The 18,590-nt window shown below is 47.9% G+C and overlaps 1 protein-coding gene and 1 long non-coding RNA gene across 2 annotated transcripts in view; one reads left to right on the top strand and one right to left on the bottom strand.

The window, feature by feature from the left end:
• The window catches only part of TTLL10 (tubulin tyrosine ligase like 10), a 171,403-nt gene that overhangs the window by 128,335 nt on the left and 24,478 nt on the right, over window positions 1-18,590 (top strand). Inside the window, exon 6 of the mRNA XM_081016027.1 lies at window positions 6,191-6,771. Within this exon, the coding sequence (XP_080872153.1) occupies window positions 6,191-6,771 (581 nt within the window). The remainder of the gene's footprint in view (window positions 1-6,190; window positions 6,772-18,590) is intronic.
• On the bottom strand, window positions 10,216-14,719 carry LOC308482830. Its single transcript, XR_013989438.1, has 2 exons — window positions 14,566-14,719; window positions 10,216-11,887 (listed from the first exon to the last, which is right to left on the bottom strand). It is a non-coding gene; the product is annotated as an uncharacterized lncRNA (long non-coding RNA).

The raw sequence follows: 18,590 nt of genomic DNA, 5'->3' as shown, positions 1-18,590 counted from the left end.
CTACCAGTGGCTACTAGCCATTATAACTATGTTCTACATTTCCTGTTGAAGGCAGTAGGGCTCTGAATTCCACCTGCTAGGCATTGCAAGTGGTGAGAAAATTGTTGCGCTCAGGAATTGCCCATCGGCTTCCCGTGACTGGCCATTGCGAGAACAGATTAAATGTTTCAAATATCCCTGCACCTAGAAAAGTAGCAGGTCAAGGAAAGGCACCCTTTCAGATTGTGCAGAGAGAAGAGTGTTTCTCCCTCTCACGTAACACTTAGAAACTCCTGGACATCCAATGAAGCTGTTGGATGATTTGCAATAGATAAAACTCCTTCTTCACGCGGCATATTGTTAAACTATGGAACTCCCTCCCACAAGAGGCAGAAACGGCTACCAACTTGGATGGCTTCAAAAGAGGATTAGATAAATTCATGGAGTTACCAGTCATAGCTGTCAACGTTTCCCTTTTTTAAAGGGAAATTCCCTTATTCCGAATAGGATTCCTCGCAAGAAAAGGGGAAAGTTGACAGCTATGCTACCAGTAGCTACTAGCCATGATGTCTTTGTTCTGCCTCCAATGCCAGAGGCATTATGCCTCTGAATACCAGCTGCTGGAAATCACAGGTGGGCAGAGTTGCCGCAGCACTCACGCACAGCTCTATCAGGCTTCTCACAATGGACATCTGGTTGGCCCCTGAGAAAACTAGCCGGGCCATTGACACGATCCAGCCATTCTCATCTTACAGTCTTTCAATGGGGCACTCCCAGGGTCCCCGCTGAAAATTCACCTTCTGTCCGTCATGCATGCTTAATTTGGGATGTGTGTGTTTCTCGCAAACTTCCAAAGCGATGCCTAGTTTCCAAAAGGAAGCAGCAAGCGAGGTTTGTTTCGATCGCCTCCACAGCTCTGGACTTTGCAGCCCTCCCCGGGTGTGTTTCCCCCTAACGCTCCCCGCCACCCTGCCATTGTCATTCTGTTGGCGTCGAGGACCGTATAATTTTTCATCCCCAGTGCGGCGCCTCTGGAAATGGTCGACGCCCACCATTGTCTCCTGAAACTCTCCCTCCCCCCTTTCCCTCTCCTCGCTCCTGGTCTCCGGTGCCCTGGCCTCCGCCTGCGGATTGGAAATCAAAGGTGTCATTACAATTTCAAAGGCTCTGCCTGAGCCGTGCTTTAAGCTGCTGCTGCTCAGAGGAGAAGGAACAAATGATGATCTGAAAAGCTCAGTTGCAACCCAGAAAGGCCAGTGAACCTGGTGTGCGTAATACCAGCTGCAGTTCTGCAAAAGTGCTTGTGGGCCTAGCGGAGGCTGGTGCTTAGACCAACCTCAGTCTGCCCTGAGTTGGACCCCCCCCCACCTGCTGGTCTTTTTAGTTCCACTCAGCCCAGAGGCTAGCCCTGCCTGTGTGCTCCTTAGTCTCAGCATTGCCACTTGTAGAACCCAGCAAGGAGGAAGATGGGGACAAGCCTAGCATTAGGCTGTTGGTCTCCCTGCCATCTTTTCTAACCAGTATACCTGAAGGAGCATCTCCACCCCCATCGTTCTGCCCGGACACTGAGGTCCAGCGCCAAGGGCCTTCTGGCAGTTCCCTCATTGCGAGAAGTGAGGTTACAGGGAACCAGGCAGTGGGCCTTCTCAGTAGTGGCACCCGCCCTGTGGAACGCCCTCCCACCAGATTTCAAAGAAATAAACAACTATCTGACTTTTAGAAGACATCTGAAGGCAGCCCCGTTTAGGGAAGTTTTAAATGCTTTTTACCGTGTTTTTAATATCCTGCTGGAAGCCACCCAAAGTGGCTGGGGAAACCCAGCCAGATGGGCGGGGTATAAATAATAAATTATTATTATAATATTATTATCACCAGTCTCAGTGGGCACTGAGAGGGTCTCTTGCAGTGACGCTGTTAAGGCAGGACTTTGGAACACACTCCCATGGCCCCAACTGAGGAGAATGAGGAGAACGCATACAATCGCATAACTGGAAATTTGGGTTTGCAGAAGTAAAGGGGATTACAACACCCTAGGTCAACAATTTATAATTTATTTCCTTGGTGTTGAGAATTTGGACATTTGAGAACTTGTCCTAAGGTCACATGATCCAGGCAGTTCCAGAGACCTAGACGTTGTTTCAGAGGCTTTGAAGAAGAAAGTGGTTTCGGGCCATTCCTTGTTCCTCTAGTTTGTAGACCCAGAATTGTTACATGATCTCATTAAGTGCAGGATGGGGAATGCTCTGGGTCCACACCCTGTCCTCCAGAGAGCATATCAGAATTGTTATGGGATCACCGTCCCACAAACAAATCAGGTATGACTTCCCCAGAAACCAATAAGAGAGAATGCTCCATCAATACCGTAGTCTAACCTCTGCGTAAGCAATGTGCAAGGGAATCAGGATGAATGCTCAATAAACAGGTCATCCGGAAGAAGACTTGCCACATATTGCAGTCAGAGGAAGGACTTAAGCTCTTCGGAATAAGGCCAAAGGCTCATCTAGTCCATCATCCTCTTCCCGTGGTGGTCAACTAGGTGTCCCAGTGGAAAGTCTGCGAGTAGGACCTGACTTCAGCAGCCCTCACCCCACCTGCAGTTCCAGCAACTGGTATTACTCAGAGACAATTTGCCTCCGACATTGAAGGTTCAACATAGCCATTGTGGCTAGTAGCCATTGGAGAGTCTCCATGAATTTGACTAAGAGCTCATCCACACTTACTTTTGCTCAGGTAACAGGTCTGGGCTTTCTTTTTCTTTCTTTCTTTTTAAAAAAATTATTGGATTTGTTTTAAAAAATAAAATACAGTAAGAATTAGACTAATCTACAAAACAGGAATAATAATAATAATAATAATAATAATAATAATAATAATAATAATAATAATACCAGAGGAAAAAAGAGAAGAGAGGAAGACAAAGAAAATACCCATAAGGCCCTTTACCATATTTATATCATATGTCCTATCATTTTTCCACATGTGGAGAGGTAGAGACCCCCCCCCCCCATCTTCCACTTTCCAGGTCCATATCTGTGTGCTGGTGTTTTGTTGCTGTTTTTTTGCCCTGGTGAAAACTTCTTCTTTACTGCTGAATTGGAGGAAATGGCAATTCCGTGGAAAGCCCTAATTGTCATTTGCTCCAATTCAGTATTAAAGAGTGGGTTTTCATGGGGGAGGCGGGGTCAGGGGAGGAAGCGCTGGGACACAGTGCTTTAAAATAAGGGTCGGCAAGGTTTACCTTGCCTGGGACGGTTCACTCCAGCAGAGATCCCTCTGTGGGCCTGCAATTTCCGGTGTTTTCATCTGCGCAGACGCGATTTCCGGCGCTGCAAAAGCGAGTCCCTATGCCACGCTGCGCAAGTTTATCGCAGCGTGCGGGGACTCACCGAGTGGGTGGCTTGGTTTGGGGGCAGCTCGTGGGCTGGTTAAACGATTCCCATGGGCCGCTTGTGGCCCATGGGCCTTAGGTTGCAGACCCCTGCTTTAAAACATGGACCTGTTCCTAAAAAGCACAGGGCAAAAGGTAAGAATGGGGGAGCCCAAATCCTCTTCTTAAGCCATCCCAGTTGGTGGCCATCGCTACCTTCCATAGGAGCGAATTCCAGAGTTTGACCATGGAGACCTCACACCAAAGGAATCTTGCTATGAGCATGTGCACAATCACATCAAGTTGGCTGTTGAGGTGGCGGCTTTTCAATGTGCACTGCTGATGTGAACGGGGGTGGGACATGAACTGAGACCCTGTGCCAACGGGGCATGCACAGAGCTCCGTACAAAACCCAGCAGGTTCCCAATGCCCTTGGTGTTGCCAGGATCTACGCACAGCTGCCCCGTGTGGCGACCCATTGAACTGCAGGTGGCAGCCTTCTCTGCGAAGAACCTTCAGGCCCCGGACTGACTCCGCCCACTCAGGCTTCCGCAGCCAATTCCAAACTCACTTGTTTTTCAGTATGAGTGATGGATGGGGAAGGGCAGAGCTTCCCCAGGTAGGGCTGGGAATGGTGCCCTGTCCGAAACACCTGCAGCGCCACTGCCAGTCAGAGTAGACAATAATGAGTTTGATGGACCAAGGGCATCGTTGTATAGATTTGTGGAGTCCTGCTGTCATTCTGCCTTTTGCTCCCAGCATTCCAGAGTGCAATGTTTCCTGCGGCAATTTATTGGGACGCATTGGAACAAGCTTGGCACACCACTGGCACATGGTAGTGAGGACTTTTCATGATGTCCAGCGCCAGCCCTGTTCTGATAGGGCCTATGTGCTTCCATCTGCGTGGGCACCCCACTTTCCCTTTAGTTCCATCCCCTGGCCCAGTACTGACTGCCATTTTGATTTCCCACAATGCCTCTGGCTCGCATTGACCCAGGGCATTGTGGGAGGCCGGGCAAAGGCCTGCCGGGACTCAGAAGAGCCCACTGTGCCACTGCAAAGCTGGAGCCCTCAGACACATGCACCACACAGTCCCCGGGGCAGAAATCAAGCCTGCTCACTAATGCAGGAAATCCTTCACAATTCTAGCAACAGTTCCTAAGCAGCAGTTGCTAGGCGACTGGCCCTTGTTGATAGTGCTGAGACCTGCCTTTGAGCTGCCCAGGAAGAGGGAAAATAGTTTGCTGCCTATAGATGCTCAGAGTGCCAGGGCTGGGCCGCTTGAGACACTGGTGTCGCCTGAGCGCAGAGCAAAAAACACACGCTGAGTCTCCGAAACCCCGAGCCTGCTTGGGAAGCAGGGAGTTTGGCTGGCTTTAGACTTCCGTATGGCTCGGCTGGAATACAAACCCACAAATGCTTTATTAAAGCACTTAGGGCGTGCCAAGTTAAGGTTAGAGCTTCTGTTACTTTGCTTTCTGTTTGGGTTGGGTCTTTATTTATCACATAGGCAAGCTGCCTTACCCTGAGTCAGACCATTGGTCTGCTTAGCTCAGTACTGTCTACACTGACTGGCAGCAGCAGCTCTCCAGGGTTTCAGGCAGGGGTCTCTCCCAGCCCTACCTGGAGATGCCAGGGACTGAACTTGGGACCTTCTGCATGCAAAGCAGATACTCTGCTACTGAGCTTTGGCTCTTCCATTAGGAAATGGGAACGCAGAAGGCTGTTGGGGAGTCAGACCATTGGGCCATCTAGTTGTGTAGTGTCTAGGGAGAGCCCTATTCCCTTCATGAGTTGCAATTCCCAGAGTGGCCTAACAACCAATCCCTCTTCACAGGGAACTCTGGGAACTGTAGTTCTTTCATGGGAATAGGAGGTTTCCTAACAACTCTCAGCACTCTGTGCAAAACACATCTCCCAGAATTCTTTGGGCTGTTTAAAGTGGTATTACTGCACTTTAAACATATGGTGTGAATGTGGCCAGAGTATGGACTGTTCAGTATAAATCTACCACTAACATACTATTATGGCATGTGGCAGAATTGGGGTGGGCAGGATTCTATTCAGTTCACATTTAAGGGCAAACTCTGATTCACACTTTCCAAACAACACGTTGTGAACTGCCCAGAGATCTATGGATGAAGGGCAGTATACAAATTGAAATAATAATAATAATAATAATAATAATAATAATAATAATGCTGCAAACTGAAACGTAGGCATCCTTCAAAATTCACACTTTGAATTTTGCAATTCAGCTCTCTAGCCAAGCAATGTGTACTAAAATGCATATACCAGGGTAAGGTGCGCATTAGAATGTGTATATTAGTATAAAAATATATTATATTTTGGAAAATGGCTTCACAGAAATGTGTCTATTTGGCAAACCTGCATGCAAAAAATGTGTGTGTGTGTCTTATTAGGAGATTCTTTTCCTTAAAATGTTGGTGCGATTTTAGAAGGATTAAAAACACACACACACACATCTCAGATTGGCACAGAAATGTGGAGAACTGGGTTTAAGATTTGAAAATTGAGGAGACAGAGAAGCGAAATTGACAGACCCATCCATCTCTAGGCAGTGAGGGTTGGTTGGTTGGTAATGGATTAGATTTATATCCCATCTTTTCCTCTAAGGAACTCAAGGTGGCAGGCATGGTTCTCTCCCCCTCCCCATTTTATTGCCACAACAACCCTGTAGGGTAGGCCCCACGCTGAGGCAGGAACTGCCCCAAGGCCACTCCAGTGAGCTTCACAGCGGGGTGAGGGATTCAAACCCTGGTCTCTTCCGCATTGGCTCCATTGCTATCTGAACTTGCAGTTCCTCTTTGGTTGTTTCCACAGCCACTGTCCGGAGCACAGATGGGCGTCGGCCATGGAGCTCCCCAGCAAGCGATCAATCTTCTGCCTTCCAAGCGAACAAGGCGAGGATGTGGGCGCTGAGGAAAGCAGGCCGCAGCCTCTGCTGAGGTCGGAAGAGATGGCCATCAGACTGGAGCCCATCGCGGAGACAGTCAGCAACTTTGAACTGAGCAGCAGTGAGCAAGCGGAGGCCTTGGGCCTCCAGAGTCCCTCCGGAATGAATTTGGGGGACCTTGAGACAAACCCAGTTAAAGGAGACCCGGTTACAGGGACTGGCCGAGCCCAGAGACCGTCTCCGGAAAGGACCCCGCTGGAGGCTGCAGGCCCGAGGGCGGGAGGCAGCAAGGTTTCGCTGGAGGGGAGCTCGGCCCAGGAGGAAGGAGGGTGTGAGGAGGGTCCTGCTCATGGCCAGGAAGCCGGCGCAGAGGCGAGGCCGCCCGGGCTCGCTCAGCACTCCATCAGAAACCCACTCCCCATGTCCCACTCCATCTCGAAGGTAAACCCCAAGGGGGTCTTAGCGGGCGGCGCTGGCAAGCAGAGGAAGAAGCGCAGAGGACGAGGAGGTAATCAGAGCCCTTGAGGGATCTCCAGGGGTGGCACCAGGAGAATCCCGGGTTAGATAGAAAAGCAGGGTGCGGGGGGAGGACAACCGATCCTAGCAACGCCCACCTCACCTCTACTGGTTGGGCGCAGGGGAATGGTGGGAGGAACCAGCTGGGGAACCACCAAAGGTAGTGGGGCAATGAGGAGTGGTCCGAGGGAGACAGAGGGGTGGGAGCTTGTCGCAGCAGGAGGGGGAGACACCCTTGACTCTTCACCAGCCTGACTCATCTCTGCCTCTTTGCCTCCTTCTCCTACTCCCCTGCTTCATGTCTGCCTCTGATGCTGGGCTCTCCCAGCTCACAAAGCCCTGCTACCTCCTCAGCTTCCAACACCTCCTCTTCCTGGTCTTCTCCGGGACTCTCTGTTGTCCCACCACCACTTCCTGGGCTCCTAGCCTTCTTCCCTTGGGGCTTCCTCAGCTGGTTCTTCCCACCGTTCCTCAGTGTCCGGTCTGCCCATGACACCACCCTACTTTTGGCTTGGGTTGGCCTCTCTGAAAACCATCCCTCCTACCCTGTAAGTGGCGTCCACACAACAGGCTGCTTGCACCCTTTAGGGAAAAAAATGAAACCCCAAGTGTCATTATTCTCTTAAATTGTTACCCGCCTTCCACTTTGAGGCCTGTCCCAGGGCAAGTTGTGACAATGGAAAATACAGCTTGAAGGGTCTAAAAACTTCCATTAAAATATTACCACCAAAAAACAGGGTGAGGATTAACACTGGACACAACCTTATAGCTTGCACCAAATGCTAATCCTACTCAGAGTAGACCCATTAAAATGCATGGACATGGCTAACTTGGGTCTGTTGATTTCAGTGGGTTTGTTCTGGGTAAGACTAGCACTGGATACAACCCAATGGGGCAGAGTCAACTAAGTTGCTGCACTAATGGAAGCCAGCGCAACAGAATCTGCTAGCACAACATGACTCTCTCCCCTGTCCTTCCCTTGTGCCCCCCTCAGAGCTGCTTGGGAGATTTGACAAACCCCCAGAACAGCCCATGGAGGATGAGAGGTGGGATCATCTGGCCCAGATGACTTCTGTTGTCAGGCAGGCCAGCAAGACAATGTCTGAAAAGGGAGCTGCAAAAATGGCACATTATACTGTACAACTCGTGCTTCCAGTTGCCAGTAGATAAGGTGGCAGATCGGTGGGCATTGCCAGAGGCTTATATTCATGGGACGCACCAGGTCTGCTTCCATGCATTTCATCTCAAGTGAATCAGTTTTGGGATTGTATTCCACATATCCGCTCAGCGTCTATCAAAAAAAGGCAAAAAAGAAAAAAGGCAGAGGCTTCGTTCTCCCTCCCCTTGCCAAGAACTTCATAAAACCGAAATCGTCCAAGTGAGACTTATAAAAGAGCAAATTAGAAATATGGGGAAGGGGTATATAAAAACAGGTCCCATTAGCAGGCAATTTGGCTAGAAGCGAAGATGGTAGCTTCATTAATAGGGCAATTTAGCTGAGGGGGTTTTTTAGAGGGTGTGTGTGCGCGCCACAAATATTTGTATGCTATAAAAATGCAAAAAGACAAAGACAAAGCCCTGTTATTTTATTTCCCTGGCAATATTGGTTTGCTAATTGTCCTATTACAGTCCTGGCAATAAAGTGGATATTGGTTTATCACAAAAGAGTGCAGGTTGGAGACATTTGAATAAAAGGAATAGCACCTGGAACTGTGCAGAAATTGAGTTTGAAACAATGGAATAATTTGAGGCCACCTGGCAACATGAGAACATAGGAAGAGCCTTGCTGGATCAAGCCAAAGGCCCGTCTGGACCCAACATCCTGTTTCCCCACAGTGGCCAGTCAGATGGCTCCAGGAAGCCCCCAGGTGGGGCTTGAAGGCAGCAGCCCCCTCTCACTGCTGTTCATAAGAACAGCCCGCTGGATCAGACCAAAGGCCCCTCCTGTTTTCAGAGTGGCAGACTAAATGCCTCTGGGAACCCTGCAAGCAGGACCTGCATGCAACAGAGCTCTACTGACTTGCATTTCCCAGCAACTGCCATTCAGAGGCACACTGCCTCTGCCAGCCAGACCAATTGGGGCAGAGGCACCAGGTTGACCCCCACATTGGGGTCACCCCAGTGGGAGAAACCGCTGGGAGAAGGAGGCGGAGGGCGTTTCTTGCTTGGCTTCCTCCTCCCTGCATGGGGAGTTAGTCATGATGATTACCATATTTTTTGCTCTATAAGACTCACTTTTTCCCTCCTAAAAAGTAAGGAGAAATGTGTGTCTGTCTTACGGAGCGAATGCAGGCTGCGCAGCTATCCCAGAAGCCAGAACAGCAAGAGGGAACGTTGCTTTCGCTGCGCAGCGATCCCTCTTGCTGTTCTGGTTTCTGGGATTCAGAATATTTTTTTTCTTGTTTTCCTCCTCCAAAAACTAGGTGCGTCTTATGGTCTGGTGCGTCATAGAGCGAAAAATATGGTAACTTCAGAGAGTCTGCTTTGAGGAGGTCTAGCAGTAGCCACAACTCAACAGTGGCCTTCCCATCAACCTTTCCTCTCCCATGAGTGCAACATTTCAAATTCTGGACAGACAACCTTTCTCTTAACTGAAGGCTCCAGGGATGGAACCGGTGACCTTTGGCCTTTGGCCTTTCCCCCAGAGTTGACATACAGCTGGGAGAGGCGGAGCCCAGGTTAGGGCGGAGCCAAGGTAGAACCATGTGGGCTCAGGGGTGGCACAGTCTGCTGGGTCTCTGTTGGAAACTGGATGGAATGAGGAGGCGGAGGAGATCCAGGGCAGAGCAGAATGCAGATTTGACTGCTTTTCAGACTCCAGTACTCATTTGCCTTATAGAACAAAAGTTTTGCAGGCAGAACCAATGCAATACCAGCTGGTTAGGGATCAGAGATGGAATCAGCACCTGGTAGCATTGGACAGCTCCTTGGGTCAAACCACTTGACAGGGTCCACCATTAATTTATCTGCCCTGGCTCAGTCCTTGGAGCTGCGCTGGGTTGCTGGGTCTAGCTGCCATCTGGATTTCCCACATTGCCTGGCTGCCTCCTCCCTGTCTGGCTTCAGTTTATATAAGATGATTCCAAACTCAAAACCTCTGCCCAAACTTTTTGGGTGGTATTCTGTTGACACGCTGAAATTACTGAACCTTGGTTTCCCAGTTAAGTTCAATGGGTCTGCTCTGAGCGGGACTAGACCAGGATATAACCCCTTGCTTCCCATTCTCAAATGGAGGGAGCTGTTAGCCCTCATGTTGTGCCATGTTAAACATGGATTTACGCAGTAGCGTATCCCCAAAGGGCCTACAAGGCTTCCCAGCGCTTTGCCTGTCATGCTTAGTGTTGCATCTCCAGTTTGAGCACAGGATGTTAAGTAGATAGTCTTAATTTCTAAATTTTAGGGCTTCAAAAAAGGAGACATTTCAAGAGAGGACAAGTCTAAGGAAAGTCATTGCTCTTTACTGTACAGTCTAGCACCTGAACTCAGTGCTTGCTCTCCTCTTTCGCCACAACGGAATATAAAAGCCAGAACGGTACATGCCCAACAACACAACCAGCAGCTGGTATTTTTAAAACCCAAATTAATACTTTGAATACACGACGGAGGGGGTGGGGACGATTGTGGTAATAATTAGCCACCAAGAGAGGTGGAGAGGGGGTGTGTGAAACTACAAATGCAAAGTCTGGGAGGGAGAAAGGTTGGGGGCTTATGCTTTAATAATGTGTGTCAAAATATATACAGCGAGCCTGAAAGTGCGTCTTTAATCTTGAAAGGGAAGAATCCCGGGGGACAGCCCTCTTTGATCTCCTTATGTTTGTAATTACAGAGCCTCCCCGTATTAGGCAGAGACGGGGACGTGTTTCAACGGAACGGGAGCTCCTTCCCCTCTCGCGCCTCCTGTCACTGATGTGTGTATCTCTCGAGCCAGGGTTTCAGGATAGAGTGTCTCAAAATGGCTCTTAATGGGGGGGGGACCAGGAGCAGCAATGGAGGTGGAGGGGTGTGTGAGAAAAGAAGCAAAAAAAGAGAGAGGTGTTTAAAAAATCAGCCCACAGCAGCTATTCAGACATGGCTGCTGTGTTTGCATCAAGGATATGCAGTTGGTCCCATGTGTCCTTCTCATGCATTCGCTCATTTTCCTCTGCCCTCCTCTTCCCTTCTTCCTTATGTGTCATGCCTTCTTAGATTGTAAGCCTAAAGGCAAGGACTGTAGGTTAAAAATAAATAAATCTGTAAGCTGTTTTGGCTGAAGGGCTGAGTATGATATTCCCTTTAAAAATAAAAATTCAATAGTGTATTGACAGAGAGATACACAGAGAGAAAACAATGTAATTAAATGAAAATGAAAATTACACACACACACACACAAACAAGATACACATTTGGGTATTCTGGGGTTAATATAACAAACAACCTAAACAAACTTTGCCAAGTTAATGTTATACCCCTTATATGAGTGGAATATAAATACTAGGGCTGCGCATGCAGAACAGACCTGATCCAGGGCCCTGATCCAGACCCCCAAATCACTGGGACCTGGGCTGGACCTGGGACCACCCAACCCAGACTCAGTCAGTCCTGAATCAATCTGAGGGCGAGGCTGGTGCTTAATTAGGGCTCTGGTCGGTTTGTTATAAAACACATCTTGGGTATAACATATTCAGCTTCCTCTGATTATCACAGTGCAGGGTTAAAAATGAATTTAGTGGGACTATGTTGAGTTGTTGTTGTTGCTGATATTAATATTTAAATTTGTTTACTGTCCTATACCCACAAGTCCCAGGGAGGTTACTATGTACCAGATCTGGCCAAATCCTGGATCCTGAACCAAATCAGACTGATTTGGATCAACCCAGAATTCAGCAAGATTGGGTTGAGGGAGCCCCAGAACATCCCAGGTTGTTTGGGTACACCTTGAAAGCTCCACTGGTGTAAGAATGTAATGGAGGGTGGGGCGAAGAGACACAGGCATCCTCACTACAGGGGTTACTCAGGGGTTAAATTCAGATCAGGGCAAAAGCCGGGTCCAGCCCTCGAATTCAGGACCGATCCAACTGAAGCAGCTGCTTATGACAGCACGATCTTTGCTGTTGTTCACTTATGTTGATCTGCAAAGGAGGAAAGTCACATAATTATAAGCTGAACGCCCTGGAGGAGACAGTAATTAATAAAGTATGCAAAATAAGAAAATAGGTAGTGGAGTGATTAAGTCATTATGCAAACCTCTGTTTGCATGGAGATCAAACTAGCTGCACACGGTGAGCCATATTTCAGCACTGCCGTCTACACAAGGATATTTGAGACGGGAGAGAGAAATTTGGTTCAGTTTGCATTTAAAGGAGAGTCTAGCATACCTGCACTTTCTAAAACCAGAAGTGAGCTGAATCAACCATCCTTCAAAATCTGCACTTCTCTGAATGTTGTGGTGCATTTATCCAGCCAACCAATGGGAACAAAAATGCGTATACAGTGGTACCTCTGGTTATGAACTTAATTCGTTCTGGAGGTCCATTCTTAACCTGAAACTGCTCTTAACCTGAGGTACCACTTTAGCTAATGGGGCCTCCCGCTGCCGCCACCGCGCGATTTCTGTTCTCATCCTGAGGTAAAGTTCTTAACCCGAGGTACTACTTCTGGGTTAGCAGAGTCTGTAACCCGAAGTGTTTGTAACCCGAGGTACCACTGTACTAGGATAAAGCATGTATGAAAATGTGTATGTTTGTGAAGATAACATCTGGGAAAATATAAATATTTATGCCTTGAAATACTAGGCAGATTAGGCAAAACTGCAAAGAAAAATGTGTCTGTTAGGAGAAATTTGCACTGAAATGCAGACAAATTTCCATGAGGACTTAAAAAACCCACACACAGATGTGAATATGAATATTATTCACCGTATTTTTCGCTCTATAAGACGCACCAGACCACAAGACGCACCTAGTTTTTGGAGGAGGAAAACAAGAAAAAAAATATTTTGAATCTCAGAAGCCAGAACAGCAAGAGGGATCGCTGGGCAGTGAAAGCAGCAATCCCTCTTGCTGTTCTGGCTTCTGGGATAGCTGCACAGCCTGCATTCGCTCCCTAAGACGCACACACATTTCCCCTTACTTTTTAGGAGGGGAAAAGTGAGTCTTATAGAGCAAAAAATACAGTATTTGTGTGGCTGAAGCCGTTGCAGAAACCCAAAACGCATAAAGCAGAATAAATCACAGTATGCAGTTAAAATAATCGTGAAAGCCAGACATTACGTCAGCTAAGAGTTTGCTCCTCTGAAAAATTTCTCTGATCATCCCCACAAACTTTTCTCCTTAAAATTGCCACTCTAAAGGCAGCACAGGCCACCTTTTCAGAACTGTAGAGCGACCTGCTCCCTAATAAAAAATTGATCAGATACCCAGTTGTATCCAGTTGATACAACTGGGAGATTTAAATCTTTGAACAAGACTGCTCATGAATCCTCACAGATTGGAAAACCAGTAAGTAGCCTAGTAAATCTTCAGGCGCATTCCCCCTGCACATGGGCAAATGCTCTCTTCATAGGAGATCCATCGATAGCGGCCTTCAGCTATGGCAGAGTGCATAGACTGGAACCGCAGAACTATAAAGGCTTTTCTTTGACATTTGTTGTGCTTGCTATACAGCGGGGGCGAGGAATCTGAACGGGTTGTTTGGCATACCGTGGGGGACATTGGGACAGGCAGGCAGGAGTGCGATCAGCACAAAAAGCCGTGCTTCAAAATACAAGATTTCATGCGGGGAGAAGCCATCGCAACCGATGCAGAGAACTGAGCTAAAGGCTGGGAAAATGCAAAACGCAGATGAATCAAAATGGACTGATTCACTCATCCCCAATGGCCATAATGGATTTTGGAAATGGAGCTCTCTTAAAGCGCCCTCCCCAAGTGCTTTTGGCATAAACCTTCATCCTGGCCTGAAGCCTAGGGAGGTGTAATTTATTTTCCTCACTGCCACTCCTCTGGCCTCTTCTGTCCTTCCTGTCTCTCTCTCCATTGGCTGTTAAAACGTTAGACTGTAAGCTCCTAGAGGGCGGAGGACTCTCACCATCTGCTTAGCCTGTTAACGCATCAAGGTACAGCATCGATGCTGAACGAAAACAGGAAACCCTTCTCGATTGCATGAGGGGATGACCACTGCCATTTTGTACCCAATGCCAACCTTACTCTAAACAGCCTCGGCCCAGCATACCTGAAGGAGCTTCTCCACCCCCATCATTCAGCCGGGCCACTGAGGTCCAGCTCTGAGGGCCTTCTGGCGGTTCCCTCCCTGCGAGAAAAGAGGTTACAGGGAACCAGGCAGAGGGCCTTCTTGGTAGTGGCACCCGCCCTGTGGATGTCAAGGAAATAAACAACTATCTGACTTTGAGAAGACATCTGAAGGCAGCCCTGTTTAGGGAAGTTTTTAATGACTGGTGTTTTATTGTGTTTTTAATATCCTACTGGAAGCCACCCAGAGTGGCTGGAGAGAGGCCCGGACAGACGTGTGGGGTATAAGTAAATAACAACAACAACAACTCTGAGTAGACCCACTGAAACCTGTGCCCATGATTAACTTAATTCCAACTGGTGCACTCCGAGTAGGACTTAATTGACTGCAACTCATATTAAATAAACAAATTGTGGATTCAGGCCCATGGCCCAGTATTGTCAGCACTGACCGGCAGCGACTGTCCAGGGTTTCTGACAGGGGACAGCACTACCTGGGGATTAAACCTGGGACTTTCTGCATGCCAGGCAGGTGCTCTGCCCACTGAAGGAAGCTGCCTTACCCAGAAGGCTCAGCTATCTTATTACTGCCCGCTCTGACTGGCAGCGGCTTTTCACAGGATGGAAGCAGAGCCAGGTTCCCAGTCACATCCCCTCCTCGCTTGGCCAGCCAGGGGAGAGTTCTGGAGAGGGCAGGGCACCTGAGTCAACAGGTGACATCACAGCCTCCCCATTATGATCTGCGTGCGAGTCAGCTTCTAGAGGATATGGCTTCGGAGCGGGAAGGAGCCTCAACACCGACTCCCCTTTCACAAAAGGTCTGCAAGAAGAAGCTCTACAGCTTCCCGCCTCTCTTGACACTTCGAAGACCAACGTGCTTCTCAGGTCAGCCCCACAGCCCCAGATCCCAACAGAAACCACCTTGACACCCCACTCTCACCCACCTCTGGCTGCCCTCCCAATGGGATCGGAAGGGCAAGGGGTAGCGGGGCCACACACGGACCTCAATTTTGGAGGTTGGGGGACCCCAGGCAGAAAATCCCACAAGCACTTCTCCCACACAAATGCAGCAATAAATTAGGCAACCGCTCCCGACACCCAAAATCAACCACCTGAAGCGGCTTCTGCACTCGCCTAATGGTAGAGCCGGGCCCTGCAAAGGGATAGTTGAATGACAAGCTCGTTTCTGCTTTGGAGGAAGCTGCCCCAAGAGGATTTTTTTTTTGAAAAGAATTCTTTAATTTTCTGCAAGCCTTTGCTTCTTGAAGACACAGCTTTGCTCTTGAACACAGAAAGCGCCTCTTCATTAAGCGGCGAGAGGCAGTTGAAAGAACTAATGAGCCTCGAGTGGAGATTCTCCCTTGGCCAGGCGACGTTTGGCTCAAGAGCTTTGATTAAATAATTAAATGAGCCGATGTGCAGGGAAGGAGCAGCTCAAAGTGCCGAACTCTTCAATGAGCCATCGGAAGGGATCTCAGAGGTTATTTAGGCCAATCCCATTTAACCAATGCTGGAAGTCCCTATTACAGTGTCCCTTCGCAGGTAAAATCTGCTGCGAGAGTATCCCTGATTGGTAAGATCCTCGCTACAGGATCCCTGATAGGTAAAATCTGCTGCTAGAGGGAGCCAGCCATTTTCTGATTTAAAACATCTAGCAATGTGGAATCCATCACCTTGCATTGAAAGAGCTTGTGCCTCCATCCATTCAATTTTTGAAATTGGCCACAAAGTGAGGTTATGTTACATTTTGTGCTTAACTTCATCCTGGGAACCCCTGCCAGAAGCCCAATGGCATCACTGCTCCACTTTAATATTATTTATTGAAATTCTTATAGACCACACTTTTTATATATAAACAACAACAACAACACACACAGAGAGAGAGAGAGCGTGTGCAAGGCTATATACCACATAAACAGTTCCATTCTGATAAACATCCATTAAAAGCATTGATAAATACTAGCCGGTAAAATGAAATTCACGCATCAAAGGCGACTGAATAACACAATTTTTCAGAGGCATCCAAAAGAAGGCAGGAATGAATCTTGCTGAATCTCCATTGGCAGGCAGTTCCACAAGAAAAGGCCCACCACATTACAAGCTTGGTCCCTTGTAAAGGTTGACTGAACCATAAGAATGCCCATCAGAGGAACTTTGTGATCTGCGCATCTTTCCATTCAACTGTTCTTCAAGGCACTGGAGGAATTACGTAAAAGAGAGAGCTGTAAGCGGAGATATGTATCCCGGGGCCCATCGGCACTGTACACGTAAAGCAGTATCATGGCTTCCCCCACAGAATCCTGGGAGTTGTAGTTTGCTAGGTGTGCTGAGAGCTGTTAGGAGCCCCCCCCCCATTCCCACCACAGACCAGCCTAAAGTCATTGAGGAGCTGGGAATTTGAGCCCTGGTCTCTACTGCATCCTAGGCTGGCACTCTAAACACTCGGCCGCGTTGGCTTTCGAAACAAGAGCCAGCGCCCGCCCGGTTCTGACCAAATTGCTCTGGCTTATGTAGGATGGATGGATGAAAGGCCTTTGGATGCCAGTGAAAGAGCAGCCGCCATCAGCTTAGGCTTCCGTTGGTATCCGTACTACACCGAAGCAGGTGAGGCCCGCAAGGGGAGAGCCGCGGCGGGAAGACGCCTGGGAAATGGCAGGCGGAGGGTTAAAAGCGCCCCGTCCAATAGGCAAAGAGGTGAGCAAAGAGACCGCCTCTCGCACCAACCTGAGATGGGCCTGTGATGGCTGGTAGGGTGGAAGGGGCGCCCAGAGTAGGCGGAGCCAGGGCCCATGACAGGCGGGGCCGGAACCAATGGCAGGTGGCGCCAACTGATGGTCCCTCCCCGCTGAGTTCTGCAAGGGCCAAAGGGAGGCAGAAGATGAATGGACAGGGCTGGTTGCATGAAGGCAGGTGGAGGTTGGTGGGAGAGGGCTCCATTCACCCACAATAGGCTGGCTCCACACTTGCTCCAACACACCTCAAATTACCCGCATGCTGCAACTGGGCTTGGAAAAAAGTTTTCTATTAGCAAAAGAAAACTTATTTGGAGTCTAAGTTTGGAGGGTGGGGCAAAGACGGGGGATGGCAGTCCAGGCACTACTATTAGAATAATGTGTTTGTGGGAGAGGTTTATTGTTTTGTTTTCATTTTTAACTATTTTGTGCTTCTATCCTGTATCTTGTGAACTCCTCTGAGATCTTCCAATGAAGCATGGTATAATAATAATAATAATAATAATAATAATAATAATAATAATAATTTGAGTTTGAATTTGAATTTATATACCACCCTATAGCCGGAGGTCTCAGGGCGGTTCACAGAACAAAAATCAAAATATAAAACCACAAAATATATAATCAAAATAAAAAACAACCCAATAACCCCACCTCAAAAAAACCAGTAATAAAATAATAATAAATGAACAATTTTTTTTAAAAAAACCCCCTAATACTAATAGCAGGCAGTGGAAAGTTGTGTTATCCAAATGAGTTCTACTCAGTGCTTGGCTGATTGTCCCATAACTTTGGGCTCAGTACCTTTTCGCCCGCCTAAACAAAGCACCACTAAAGCTTCCATTTTGTTAGGTGAGGTTTATTGAGTGGGATTATTGAATTTATGTATCGCTTCCCATTACCAAAAATAAATAAAACCCACCCAACTCCCAAAGCGATTTTCAAGCAAGTAAAGAATGCGGTCATAAAATCACATGGACGTATTAAAAACAGATTTAGCAGTACAATCATATCAGTGATGCTGCCCAGATGCCCAGGAAAACAAAACAAAATCTTCTTGGGCTGGCTCATAAATAATGACAAGGCTGGAGCCAGGCGTACCTCCTGCCCAAGCAATGGCATTTTAATCTCGGAAATCCATCTGAGGCTTAAGACAGCTGCTTATTGGATTTGCAGATTATGGTAGAAATGAATATCTAACTATTAACTATGAGAAGTCAAAGGTTTCCACATGGACAGCCAAGTATTCCTGGACTGTGAATGTACACAGACTGGACCAAGCCAGTTTTTACAAGTCTCAGGTAGAAAAGGACAAAAGTGTCAATTTCAGTTGCCATATTTCTTTTTCAAAAAATGATCCCCACGGAAATTTATCAGTGTACATTCCCCTTAATATACACAGTTCTCTATTCAAATTTGCCTGATATGTCTGTCTTTCTCTTTTTTGCAAGCAATTTCCCTAATATAATACATTTTCGTTTGTTTTCACTCATAATTGCATTCTTATGGACACCTTTCCTCAATGCATAAATTTTTGGTCCACATTTTGTGGCTGGAGAACTGCCTTGCAAAATTCAGAAAAGTGTGGCGATGAGCTAGATGGACCGATTGTCCTAATTTCCGAAATGCAAATTAGGTAAAGGTAAAAGTAAAGGGACCCCTGACCATTAGGTCCAGTCGTGGCCGACTCTGGGGTTGCGGCGCTCATCTCGCTTTATTGGCCGAGGGAGCCAGCATACAGCTTCTGGGTCATGTGGCCAGCATGACTAAGCCGCTTCTGGCGAACCAGAGCAGCGCACGGAAACGCCATTTACCTTCCCACTGGAGTGGTACCTATTTATCTACTTGCACTTTGA

Source organism: Podarcis pityusensis (genome assembly GCF_964106645.2).
Source record: "Podarcis pityusensis genome assembly, chromosome: 8".
NCBI lineage: Eukaryota > Metazoa > Chordata > Lepidosauria > Squamata > Lacertidae > Podarcis > Podarcis pityusensis.
This window is presented reverse-complemented; position numbering and strand designations above follow the sequence as displayed.